The sequence below is a fragment of the Elgaria multicarinata genome, chromosome 10, assembly GCF_023053635.1.
Source record: "Elgaria multicarinata webbii isolate HBS135686 ecotype San Diego chromosome 10, rElgMul1.1.pri, whole genome shotgun sequence".
In the NCBI taxonomy this organism is placed as follows: domain Eukaryota; kingdom Metazoa; phylum Chordata; class Lepidosauria; order Squamata; family Anguidae; genus Elgaria; species Elgaria multicarinata.
Window position 1 is genome coordinate 57,202,776 of NC_086180.1, and position 13,713 is coordinate 57,216,488.

At 40.6% G+C, this 13,713-nt stretch overlaps 1 protein-coding gene across 1 annotated transcript in view; it reads right to left on the minus strand.

Annotated features, from left to right (window-relative positions):
- SCFD2 (sec1 family domain containing 2) overlaps positions 1 to 13,713 on the minus strand; it is a 189,363-nt gene that overhangs the window by 149,975 nt on the left and 25,675 nt on the right. Inside the window, exon 3 of the mRNA XM_063135774.1 lies at positions 11,872 to 11,999. Coding sequence (XP_062991844.1) covers positions 11,872 to 11,999 — 128 coding nt within the window. The remainder of the gene's footprint in view (positions 1 to 11,871; positions 12,000 to 13,713) is intronic.

Here is a 13,713-nt window from a genome sequence, read left to right on the forward strand (position 1 = left end):
TGAGGAACTGAGTAAGTGGCCTCTTTCCTGAGGATACAGATCCTGCCAAGTATGTTAAATTCAGGCCAGCTTTTTTTGGTGCTTGATTCCAGAGGTCTCCAGCTCTCAGCTGACAATCAACAATAAGTGATTCCTTATGTTCCTCTCAGAACTCTTAGGTTTCAAAAACCAGACTGCAGAAAGCAGTACATCTTTGCAGAATACAAAACCTGCCATTTATAAAGCACTTCATAGCGGTTGAAATTTTTCACATAGATTTTCTTGTTATACTCTTCACAACAACCCCATATGGTATAAAATATTATTATCCCAAAACATATTGTATATGGGGGCTAAAGCCAAGAGAGAGTGGCTTTCTTAAGGACACTGCCCACCAATTTTAGGATGTGGCAGAGATGATACTCCTACACCAGCTGGAAACAAAGAGACTGAACCCATTCCGGCAAATCTGGAGGTGTGGCCATGACACCACATCCCCTCAACATCCACACAACAACACAGTGCCCCCAATATATGAATACCAGTAGCAAAGGTAGCAAGCTCACAGCTCCTGAGAGACCACGGGCAGCCCTGCAGTAAGGGAACTAAGACCCCAGATACCAGGCTCTGCATATGATCACCCCAGCCTCAGGACTCAATCAGTCTCTCCTGGCAACCCATGGGCTAATCACCACCCAGTCCACCCCCACCTTCCCAGACCTTTTTTTATTCCATCCCCTGCTAAATGCCTCAACTCCTGGCAGCAGCACCCAATCCCCGTGTGCATTTGGAGACACACACCCATCGCGCGAGAGAGCAGAAAGTGGAGGATCCCAGGAACTATCCAGCTTCATAGCCCAGCCCAAAAGTCCCATCTTGGGGCCAGCAGGAGCCAGTTTAAACTACGGCGGGAGGAGAATAATATTCACTAACTCCCAAACTCAGAAACATTACCTGTGACAAATTGATCATCTTTAATGAACAGCACCATGGATCCTTCAAAGATAAAGATCTCTGGATGATCCCACCCCCAATTAGACCAGCTCTTTACCAGAGAACATTTCTTCCACCCATTCTCAGGATAAGCCAGTAGTTTATCACTGGCAGTAACCAACTACATCCCACACGAACAATTTGTTTATGTAATTATACAGAAGATGCCATAGATGAAGAGATTAAACCACATCTGGGCATATATGGCTGACATCCCTTGTTTTTCCAGCAGATATATTATTTACTTAAAAAAAAATTCTTCTGCTTAATAAAGATATGCACTTCAAACAAACTGATAGAACTGTCATTATTACTTTTAAACATTTTAGCTCCGAAATCCATTAGCCTGTAGCATCTGTTAACTGATAATATATATATAGAGAGAGAGACAGACAGACAGACATAACTAGTACAGCCCCCCTTCAAAAATGTAGACTTCTGTTACCTTGGAGGAGGAGGAAGGGCCCCTGGAAGTAACACTGCCATTAACTCTGATTTGTGACTGGGGATAACAGCAGGATTCCCCTGCATGCAAATGCTGTGCAAGGAATCACTACTTTTTTCTCCATTCGGATCAGAAATAACAAAGGGGGATGTGGATAGGCAAATGATTTCATGGTGCCCCCTTCACACAAGTAATGCAGGAAGGGGAAGTCCCTGGATTTACTGTTACCAACATATTATAGGTTATTGATTATTAATTGGTTTTATTGGCTAATAAAATGTATATTCTTCAATTTTTCAATAATTTACAAATAGATTGACAACAACTATCTTTGTCACTGGAGAAGACATTATCTGGAGCAGCCGTGTGAGTCCTGACATCACCCTATATACTACAGGCCCAAGGACTACTGGAGAAAGGCATTTTCTAAAGATTCACAATCCTTTGACACATGGGCAAAAAGCAACATAAAAATGAGCAGAGGACTAACAGAATAAAAAATTCTTCAAGAACAGGCAAATGATCTAGTTCACGTGTAATGATGACCAAAATGGTTAACCAGCATGGCTTAATGTGTTGGCTGAACAGGGTCAGTGTGAAATCTGATAGGTTGTCGTGCCTGAGCAGGAGAGAGCAGTTGTGCTGCCCCTTTTCCTTTATTTACCAATGGTTTGTTCTTGAGTTAACCGCTGGCTTTTTTAGCCCCTAAACAACCCAGCAGTCTGAGTTCGGATGTCACACTGAGCAGGAGCCAATTATGGATTATGGAGTAAACTGGAAGAGGCAGCAGCACTGCAAGCAGCGCACTTGGATGTCCCCCAACAACCCAATTTTTAAATAGGTTATCGTTGCATGCAAACAGCCCCATTGACATGGTTCGCACGTAATAATAAAACATGGTGTGTTCAATCATAGTCTGTCATTATGTGTGAACCTGGAGCTATGGGTTAATTACGGCTTGCTAACCACAAAGAATCCATGAAGAGAACTCTTGGTTTGTTGGTGGATTGCCAACTGCAGGTTCTTTAAACCATGGGTTGTTGTTACATGCAACCCAGAATCCTGGGTTGTTTTGCCAGGCTACAGTGGCAGTAGACAAGAACAGTAAAAAAATTCAGTCTCTTTACATGCCAGTACTGCAGTGCCACAAAGGCAGTTAGGATACAGGGAACGAGCAGGCGAAGGAGGAGGAAAACAAACAACCCCCAAAAGACCAAGTATGTAGTCTGGGAGTCCTCCTGAACTCTGCACTAACTGCGAAAACCTAGGTGTCCAGGAGTACATTACATACCAGCTTACCTATCTGGAGAGGATGGAACTTGCCTAAGTTATCCACATACTAGTGGCATCCAGGCTGGACTACTGCAATGCACTGTATTTGGGGCTGCTTTTGAAGGTGGTTCAGAAATTTCAGCTACTACAGCTGCCTGAGTGTTGGAGGTTCGATCACATAATGCCCTTACTGCACCAGCTACATTGGTTACCGGTGTGTTTCTGAGCCTGATTTAAAGTGCTGGGTTTGACCTTTAAAGCCTTAAACTGTTTGGAACCAAGTTACTTGAAGGACTGCTTTCACTTATATTAGTCTCCTGCACATTAAGATCCAAAAGAGAGGCCTTCTCATCTGCACACCCATGAGAGCAGTTAGGTGGGTGACTACAAGTGAGAGGGCCTTCTCTGCAGTGACCCCACATCTTTGGACTATTGGAATAACTTGCTATTAGAGATCTGCCATGCACTGCAGGCTTTTAAGAAGTCCTTGAAAACAAATTATTTTACCTTGATCTTCTCTTGAAAAGATTGCAGTTGCTGCTGTTATTTCCATTGCTGCTCCTGCTGGTTTTATTGTTGTTATATTGCTGTTTTACTGTGCTTTTTATCGCTTTTAATATTTTAATTGTTTTAATGTATTTTGTTGCTCTAAGCCACCTTGGCAGGCTTCAGCCCTAAAAGGCAGCCAAGAAATATTTTAAATAAATAAGTGAACAAACCAGGGACTGAGAAAACAAAAGATGGTTTATCTGATTTTTGCCAGACAAACCCTAGAGAGGGCAGCAAACCATGGTTTATATAAACCATGGAATACTGTTACATGTAAACCAGGCCATTGGGTTAAAATTAATATATTAATTTTAACTACATTAAATTACAATATAAGATCACTCAAAATTGAATTTGCATGTTACCCTTTCTCAAGAATCAAGATCAACACAGTTGTTTCCTTTTAAGTATGATTAACTTTATTTCAAAATAAATAAATCAGCAGCTAGATGAGTAAAGATACTTGGCTATGAATTCATGTTTAGGTATTTAAGTTTCTTATCTTCCAACAAAAGCTTGAGATTAGAGACACAGCTTCATCCCAAAAGCCACACATCCACACACAAAAAGTCCATTGTCAGAAAACTCCCTAGTTACAATAAACAGTAAGGTCAGCCAAATAGTTCTGTGTCTATATGCCAGCCACAATTTAATATGCAAAGATAACACTCTACCAGCATATTAGGCTTGTAAATGTCTCCGCATGGGATTCTAAAAACCATATTGTGTTTCCAATTTTTTAATGATTTATAAGGGTAACTGAAAAGCGATTTAGCTCGGAACGCAAATCTGATATGTATTACACATTTGTCAGTACATAGTTGTAATCTAATATCAGTATCCCTCTGTTTCAGTTTTTCATCTACAACTAAACATTAAGATTAAAAACTTCAGACAAATGACGCTTTATTGCAGCTGGAAGGTAGGCAAAGTAAGACCTCTCAGCCACATCCAGCTGACCACTATCTCCCCCATCCTCCGAGGACAAGCCACTGAAGTCAGTAATTTTCTCCTCTTCCTACAAGAACACTGGGAAGGATCCAACGGTGTCCATGCACTAGTTTACCCAATACTTGTGTGAGATCAATAGCACTTGCTAGTGCAATGACAAGTTTGGCAGCACTGCAGCTTTTCCTTTAAACCTAGCTGTGCAGGGGAGAATGTACCCTGTTCCAAGCAAAATTACATTCCCGGGAGACTTTCAGGAGTGCAGTTTTGATTGAAAGCAAGGTGTGCATTCTTCAGGTGCTTTGTTTTAAAGGGAAATAGAGCTCCGTCAGATGAGCATTTTATTGTATGATTGTTACTGGACACTCACAGATTTTTTGTAGGTCCCTCACATGACGTTGTCTGCCTCCTGTGCACCTTCTGCCTTGTCTGGCCTTCCTTGCGCAGCAAGAAAAAACAGAAAAAGTCCAAAACATTTTTAAAACCAGAAGTTGCTGCTTTCTCCTGCTGTGTGTGGTAGAAGCAGCATGATTACAACGCCCGACTGAATGGGCCTCATGCTCGTTATTTACTTCCTGTTTTCAAACAGGAAGTAACTGAGTGACGAAACCAGGAGCGGAGAAGCGACGGTAGCCAGCGTTTTTTCCTAGGTGAGATGGAGCTCATAGTCCCTTTTTTGCTATTGTCATGACGCCAAATTTCCCATAAAGCTAACAGGCACTACTGATGTCACTCAAGCATTCATTTATGCTACTGCAACATCAACAGTGCTAGTACACGGACACCATTGGATTCTTCCCATTTGGTCCTTAATTCATGCAATGTCTCAACAGATGGCAGTCCAAAGCCACTGAAATATCTCCCACGCTTTCACCAGATTCTTTATTTTCCTCTTGAAGTATTTTGTAATGAACTTGTCAATATTCATGCTATAGTGCAGTTGTAAACTGAGGCTACTTCCTGCCACTTGTAAGGGTAGGGAAACTCACAGAACAATGACACCACAGCACACATAATTTGATTACTAGGTGTCATGAAGTAGGGCGGAGGGAAGGAGATTCAGGACAGCTGTTTCAGTGGCAGTCACATCTCTTTTGCATTGTTTTATTTCACCCTCAGAGAAACTTGCAATATTATGACATGGAAGCTATTATAGTTGGAAACAGTTAGAGAAAAGAAAGCTTCCTTCAGAAATGGAAGTCTTACCCAAATGAGAATAAAAACATTATTATTATTATTATTATTGCATTTATATCCTGCCTTTTTTCCTCCAAGGAACCTGAGGCAGCATACATAATCCTCCTCTCCATTTTATCCTCACAACAATCCTGTGAGGTAGGTTGGGCTGAGAGTCTGTGACCGACCCAAAGTCACCCAGTGGGTTTCCATGGCTGAGTGGGGACTAGAACCCAGATCTCCCAACTCCCAGTCCAACACTTTAACCACTACACCACACCGGCTCTCATGCAAAATGGATCTCCCGACCCAATGCAAAATGGAAGCAAACAATAAAGAATGCATAAAAGGATTTTGAAGATCATATCAATAAAAAATATCAACATCAACAATAAATCAATAATTTATTATGTCAGAATCAGGAAACCTGTTACAGAGGTAGCTGGTCTTACAAATGAGTTAAAGGAGTACTTAAAGAGGATATGGAGATTACAGAGAAGCTGATTTTTGTGTGCCCGTCTTCACTGCAGAAGATGTAAAGTGGATACCCATCCCTAAACTGATATTGTTAGGAAGGGAGAGTCTAAGAAACAGAGGCAAATGGCGGCGCCAAGAGATGAGGTTCAAGACCTTCCTGACAAATTGAAAACAACAAATCACCGGGTCCAGATGGTAACAATGGGAGAGTTCTTAAAGAACTCAAATGTGAAATTGCTAACTTTCTAGCAAAATATGTAACAGGGCCCCAAGAGGAGTCTCTTTATCAGAATACTGCAAACTGGTCAATGTAATATCATTTTTAAAAAACAAAAACAAAAAATCAGGGATCCAAGGGGGATCTGGAAAATTACAGGCCAGTTAGCTTAATGTCTCTTCTGGGTAAACTGATGGAGAGCATTATTAAAGATAAAATTTTCAAGCACACAGGATCAATGTGACTTCTGCAAGGGTAAGGGTAACATATATTTTTTTAAAAAAAGCATCTGGATAGGGGTGATCCAGTAGACACTGTTTAATTGAACTTCCCAAAGGCGTTTGACAAGGCTCCTCACCAAAGACTTCTGATCAAACTTAACAGTCATGGGATAAGAGGAGAGGTCCTCTTATGGATTGTAACTGGTTAAAGAACAGAAAGCAGAGAGCAGGAATAAACAGTTCTTGCAGTGGAAGGATATAAAGAGAGGGTTCCCTCAAGGATCTGCATTGGGACCAGTGCTTTTTAACTTTACCATAAATGACCTTGAGTTAGGCGCGAGCCGTAAAGTGTCCCTGTTTGCCAACAACACCAAATTATTTTAAGATGATTAAAACAAAAAGAGAAAGCAAGGAGCTCTAAAATGATCTCTGTAAACTGAAGGGATGGTCATTAAAATAAACAGCAACATAAGCAAGTGTAACATGATCCTCATTAGAGAAATAATCTTAATTTCATGTATACACTGATGGGTCTAAGCTGGCGGTAATTGATGAGGAAATGGATCTTGAAGTGTGCAGCTAAAGTGAAAAAAGCAACTTGTATGTTTCAGGAAAGGAAATAAAAATAAAACTGCCAATACCATAATGCCTTTTACAAATCTATGAAGCACCCACACTTACTGTGTACAGTTCTGGTCACAAGAGTCTGGAGCAACTACTATAAGAGGAAAGGTTATAACTTTGTGGGATCTTTAGCTTAAAAACACAGCAAGTGAGGGGTGACATGATAGAGATGGATAACGTTATGTAAGGTGTGCCAAAAGTAGATATGGCGATTCCCCTCACTCCCTCATAATAGTAAAACCCAGGAACATTCAGTAAAGCTGAAAGGTTGGTGATTCAGGACAGATAAAAGGAAGTACATTTTCATACAGTACATAGTTAAACTATGGAATTCATTACCGCAAGATGTCATGACAGCCACCAACTTGAGCAATTTTAAAAGATTAGACAAATTCATGGATGTCTAATATACCTACAGTAATATAAATATACCAGTTGCTGAGAAACCTAAGTGTGGTATTGCATTCACGTCCTGCTTGTGGGATTTTCATGGCATCTAGTTGTCCACTGTGAGAACAGAATGCTGGACTAGATAGGCCTTCGGTCTGATTCAGCATGGCTCTTTTTACGTTCTCATGAAGGGGGCATCAGGCAGCACCCTGACAATTCTTCTCTGTGCTTCTTTGTAATGTTTGAATTGGATGTTCTACAGCTCCCTGCACAATGGCACACGTGCATGCATGTGTGAGAGCGAGGTGCTCACATTTCAAGCATTACAAACTGTGGAGAACAGGAGCCACGAGTAGCCTTTCCATCCCATCTCCCTCATTTCATAATGTCTGAAGCTGATCATATTTCTGCCTTTTCTATTCTTTCATGATCCCAGACAAAGTTCAGACATACCTTACCCCAACAAATCTGCCATTTCCTTTGATGTTTTCCTTCCTTTCTTTTTTGCCAGATAGTTACAAACTATTTAGGAGATTTACAGTAGCCTTGTCCTAGCCTCTTTCACAAAGCCTGCTGCATCAGTATATTGTTACTGTAAGCTAGGTCCGCCCTACACTCTTTAATGAGATGCTTTAGTCTTTCAGGTTGCATTCTGCATAGTTTACTAGGAAAGAACTGAGGAGGCTTTCTTCCATTAATGGAGGGTTAGAGTAACAGAAGAGAGCACTTTGTTTCTGTTATCCTCCCGGTGTTTCAGCTTTCATCATTCAACATGCCAATAAACGGACATAATAAAGGGATTCAGGCACAGTTTAGATTTATGGTTCTCTGTTAAAACTGCCAAGCAAGACAGGCCATTTCTGAAGCCACAGAACGACATTTGTAGCGAAGTGTCTTTTGCTGCCAAATAATATGCTAATAGCAAAGCTTCAAACAAAAGCATCATGGACCATCACTTTCAGAAGCATTCTAAGATATGCATCTGATCACTGAAGGAAGTGAGGACTGGGAAAAGAAGCAGCAGCACTTCTACTGAAAGAACAACACTTCTTTGTTTCGGGAAGCTGTAAATAGAATAGAACTTTCTTTCGGGGACGTAATATTCTCAAGTGTGTTAAAATAACATAACTGATGCAACCCAGTTAGAAAATAATATATCAAATATATCCTTTCAGTTATAGGTCCTGAAAAAAATAGTCCAAGGGATTATTGGGTAAAACCAGCTATTTTTAGTTTCTGGAATTTTATGATGCCTAAACTAGTTTTCAATGAGTGCAAAGAATACATGCATTTTGAAGTTTTTCCCACAAGAGTGTATGTCACCCAAGAGGAAAAAATAAAGATGTGCTCTAGGAACCTGCCCCACACTGCTCACCTTGCCAGTTTGTTGACAAAGCAGTTCCTGTACTTCCTCCAGCTGATTTATGCTGCCCATAAACTCCCCAGTTCCCAATGGAAGTGAGAGCCACTTAGAATCAAGCCTGCTTCTCTAAGTATGTTCTTACATCCTTAGGTTCTAATTTTTGGTCATGCTAAGGTATAAGAGAAATTGACACACATTGCACACACATGCAAGCACACACAGCTGAATTCATCCATTATAAAGGAATAATGTTCTATCCCCATGCACTTAAGTAGTGGGCTCCTGGACATTTGCCTTGTCAGAGAGTGAAGGCAGACATATTGGCTAAAATCCATATTAGTCCAATATCTTTATTAGGCCTACTCAAAAGTAATAAAATACTGTACCTGAAAAGCTTCAACATTATTTTGTGACGTAGGCTTAATAAAGGTATTGCACTAATTTTGGAATTTTCCTTTTGTCAGAAAGATACTTGATGTCCTGTCAAATGTTACTCCAGGACTTCTTTATTATTGATTTATCTTATGTAGTGCATTTAAAAACCACTTTTCTGTCAAGAGAGTTTACAATTTAATATTACAAAAACCAAACTTATAAAACACAGAATGATAAAAGAGCAGCTTTGTTTTAGGCCATGAGGAGCCGATGGCTCCCTAGTCTAGGGTCCTTCTCTTCTGTTCGGTTAGCTAAGATTACAGAAAGTATTTATCAGTAAGGATAAAGAGGAGTAACAAGAAATTAATTTGGGAGAATGTTGGTTTCTGCTATGCTCTTATTTGAAACTACCAAAGTTGTGGAAATCACATACAAACACAAGTATACATTCCCTCTTAGAAGCCTTATTTCAATTAAACTTTGTTTTCAGGAAGGGGGAAAAGGGAGGAATGGGGTCAAGTAGTTTCACTCCTTCCCTTTCCCCTCCCTTGCGTTCCCTCAAAACCTGCCCCAGAGGATTGGGGGGTCTCTGGAGCAGATTTTCATAGGGCACAGAGGGCTGCAGGGAGGAATAGGAAGAATGAAAGACCACTTGTGTGACATTGGATTCTGCCTTGGGAAAAACAAGGGTCCTGTGGCACCTTAAATACTAACAAATTTATTCTGCCATAAGCTTTCCAGGACCTACTTCATTAAATGCCATTAGTAAATGGAGGTTATTTTCCAGTTCTTGTCAACTCAGGAGAATGGCAAAATGTTTTCACCATGCAGCAGAATTTCAGTTAGGTTATGGTCTTCCACAACGCTATAGCAAGATGGCCAATTTGTGACCAAGCTAATGGCTTCGTAGCAACCACACATGGTGGTCCACCAAGGGCTTGAGGAGCATCCAGGTTTAGCTGCCTGCCTGGGACTATAAAAAGAGGGGAAGGAGGGGCTGTCGAGAGTCTGCTAAGCCTTAATGTAGAATTGCTGGACAGTGTTAAACTTGGTGGATCACAAGTTATGAAGCTTCAACTGCTGGATTCTGTGTTGACGCAAGGTGAGCCAAGGTGAGATTTGGGGGGGGGGTGTTAAAGGAGAAAGAATAAGAGAAGGGTAAAGATGAGGTAAAATAAACAGGATGGCAATGTGAGAAAACAGGAGGAAAAGGTATAAAAGAATGGTTGACATTCATGACAGCAAAATTTGAGATTGTTCTGTGTCATAAATTAAGTTGAGGAGTTGAGTCCTAGGCCTGAAAAATGGAAGAATAAAGCTCTAGGGGAATTTTACCAATTCTAATTACCTGGAATATTAAGTATCTGTGCACAATATGCCCTAATTTTACTTCAAAACATGGTCCAATGGTCCATATATACTAAAAAAACTCTTTGAAAGTGCATGAATTGAGTGATCAGTGCATTTCGAAACTACCTCTACCCATCACCACTTCTACAGATAACAAAACTGCTTGTTCAGATGTAGCCTCAGGGCAGTTTTGACAAGGGGGTTATAATTAACTAAAATTGGTAACATCGTTAAGTCTTTAAAGTGAAAAGATGAACCTTTTTACTCTGCCTTGAACACTGAGGATTTCAAAAGAAAAAAAAATGTTTTCAAATGCCCAATGTTGAAAGAAAGTATTTATTATGTCTACTGCAGACGATTGCTGCTAAACATTAATTTGGAAGCCTGATTCTCAGGCAGCGTTTGGAGTGATGTACACACTCCATTTTAATGCTGCCATTTGGGTCTGGATATTGAAGCAATATGTGTATGCTGCAAAGAAGTTCAATATCACAATTCACTCCCAATAGTCCTGAAGAGCAAGAAGCAGTTTCCAGAAACCAGTAGCTGAAGGGAGGTGGGGTATTTAAAGGACATTTTCAGAAGGTACAAAACAATCCAGCATTAGCCATCTCTAAGCAACACTGAGCCAATATGGGTCACTAACATGCCCCTGACCTTCGGCAATTCAGTTTAGCTCTTCAACATTTTTCCCAGCCTTCTCAGGACCAGCTGAGGAATTACTGAATAGCTTGGGAGACAAATGCTTTCAGATAACAAAGTTGATCCAAATCTGCTTACCATTTGGACTGGGCCTAACTAACCATTTAGGGGTTGTACATAAGATAAAGTACGTCAGCAGTTTACAAAAAAAAATGCAATAAATACACATCAAACACCCACCCCCCAAATACCAAAGACTGTGATGTAAAGATGGTATATTAAACATAACTCCTGTATATGTTTAATATACAGGAAGCACAAGACATTTGTACTTGCACAGCAAGATAGTGTCCCAAGTGCTCTTATATAAGTATCTCCTCCATGCAAATAGCTGTAAAATGGGAGACAGAACCAAAAAACGAGCATGGCATTCGGTGAGAGTTGCCATGTCGGGCAAGAAGCAGCAGCCTTAAATGGAATGCGAGAAATCCCCAGTGCTTGGACACAATAAGAACCCCATCCTAGCTAAACACCCTCCCCAGGTTCATAATTCAAAGTGTCAAAGCCATTACACTTTATATATTTATCTGAGTGTATTATCAGGCTACAATTGTATAACTGTTTGAATCCATTTTAAAAAAAATGGCCGCTAAACCAGTAAGTTCCAGAGCACATGTTAACAAACTCAGATTCGTTAAAAAGCAAAGTGACTTCAGAAAGATTAATGGCTGAGCCAGTGAAAATAACCTAAATATATTAAATGGTTGGACATTGACGAAGATGGGCTGCTGCTGACACATTCCACCTCCCAGCTAGTTAGTTGCAGGCACATGCAGCCTCCAAAGCTTACCCATGCTCATCTTGATTGGCAAATTTTCTCTGCTTGCAGCTTCCACTAGGTGTCTCCTAACTTCCATCACTGCTTCTTTCTGTTTGAGATTCATTAAGGACTCCCACAGAGCTTTAGCAGCTGGATCACTATAAAGAAAGAAAGAAAAGCACCCAGATTTACACAAAACATGTGCTAAAATCAAACAAGCTTCCTCAAGCTTAGTAACTTCTATAATGAGGATACCCTACTTACATTCAAGTACAGAACTAAAACTAAAAAAGAAGAAGACAAATCTAGGGAGTGATATGGTAAATAATAATAATAATAATAATAATAATAATAATAATAATAATAATCTGATATATCCATTTAGTCAATATTGTTACCACAAAATTATAATGAAAGCAGTCAAGGGATGGGATCAAGCTAATCAACAAGGATCAACACTGCAGGATATTTCTTAATTTTCTGGAACACTGTAGGGTCAAAATTGCAACAATGAACTAGGTTAGCTTAGGCTTTCTTTCCATAGTGCATTTGCAATCTCTCATATTTGCACTTTCTAAAGCCAAAAGCTGTTGGAAAGTAAAGGTGGATATTCTGAAGCTGATGGTATATGCAAAATAGAGGGTGGAGCAGACAGACCTCTTTGCAACTGTAAGGGCTCTCGGTATCCACTTTTGCTGCCCATCTATTAATCCCCGCATTACAAGGATGTAATTTAAGAGTGCACGAACACCCACCATTATCACAGATTTTTCAAGAACAAAATGTATACAAGTAATGACTTCCAACCAAAAAGAAGCACTGCAGGACATGTCCAATTACACAGACCACAATGCAATATTGTCCTCATTACATCACCAGCATCTGGCAGAGCTACCTGGTTTCTGCTTAACAAATCTCTGTGGTGTCCAAAATGCACAAAACATCATTTTTTGTTGAATCAGCCTCAATTTTAAATCTACAGAAATAGAGCATTCCAACTTCCTATTCCATTCCTCTTTGACATACTGAATGCCTATTTTATTACATTCAAAGAGGCTTTTATAAACAGTTATTGCAGGCTTAGTTTTCTGTAAAAAAAACCCCAATTAATTCCTCTAATGCTGTGGGAGATATTGAAGCACTTATTGCTGATATAGGGTGCGTTTGGACGACACTTTAATCCATGGAGTGTGAATAGTCCACTCCATGGATTACTATTTGCGTGTTGCGCTTGGGCAACACAGAAGTAGTGCTCCGTGGAGTAGAGTAGTCACACTCCATGGATTAAAGTGTCGTCCAAACGCACCCTATATCAGCAATAAGTGCTTCAATGTACATTGTTTGTACATTGATGGTGCTATATAAATAAATAATAATAATAATAACTTCGTTGAGTAGTCATTTCTCCCCCACCCCTCCCCACCGAATGGAGGGACTGGTTCCTGCTTACCTCATCGAGGCACTACCATTCTGGGGGTAGGGGTAGGAGAGACACATCATGTGGAGACATACAACGGCCATTGCCAGAGTGATGACAGCACATTCATTCCACCTCCTGTCAGGAGGTGAGATGCCTCTGCTTCTTTCTCTAGTGACGACCATGGCGCGACGGAAGCCTCACGCCTCCTGACATTTGAGGTGGAACCAATGCCCTGTCACTCCAGTGGGCACATTGCCTCCCCTGTCATTGGAGGAGATGCATCCGCCTGTTCTTGCTGCGGTGGCCGTGCAGGGACAGACGACAGGGATGTCACTTGGCACTGACACTTCACTGGTGGATAGATCTGGTGCCCTGACACACAAGAAGACTGTTCTGCAGCCTCTTGCTTCTGTGACAGCCACGCATGGAGGAAAACACACCACCCTGCTGCA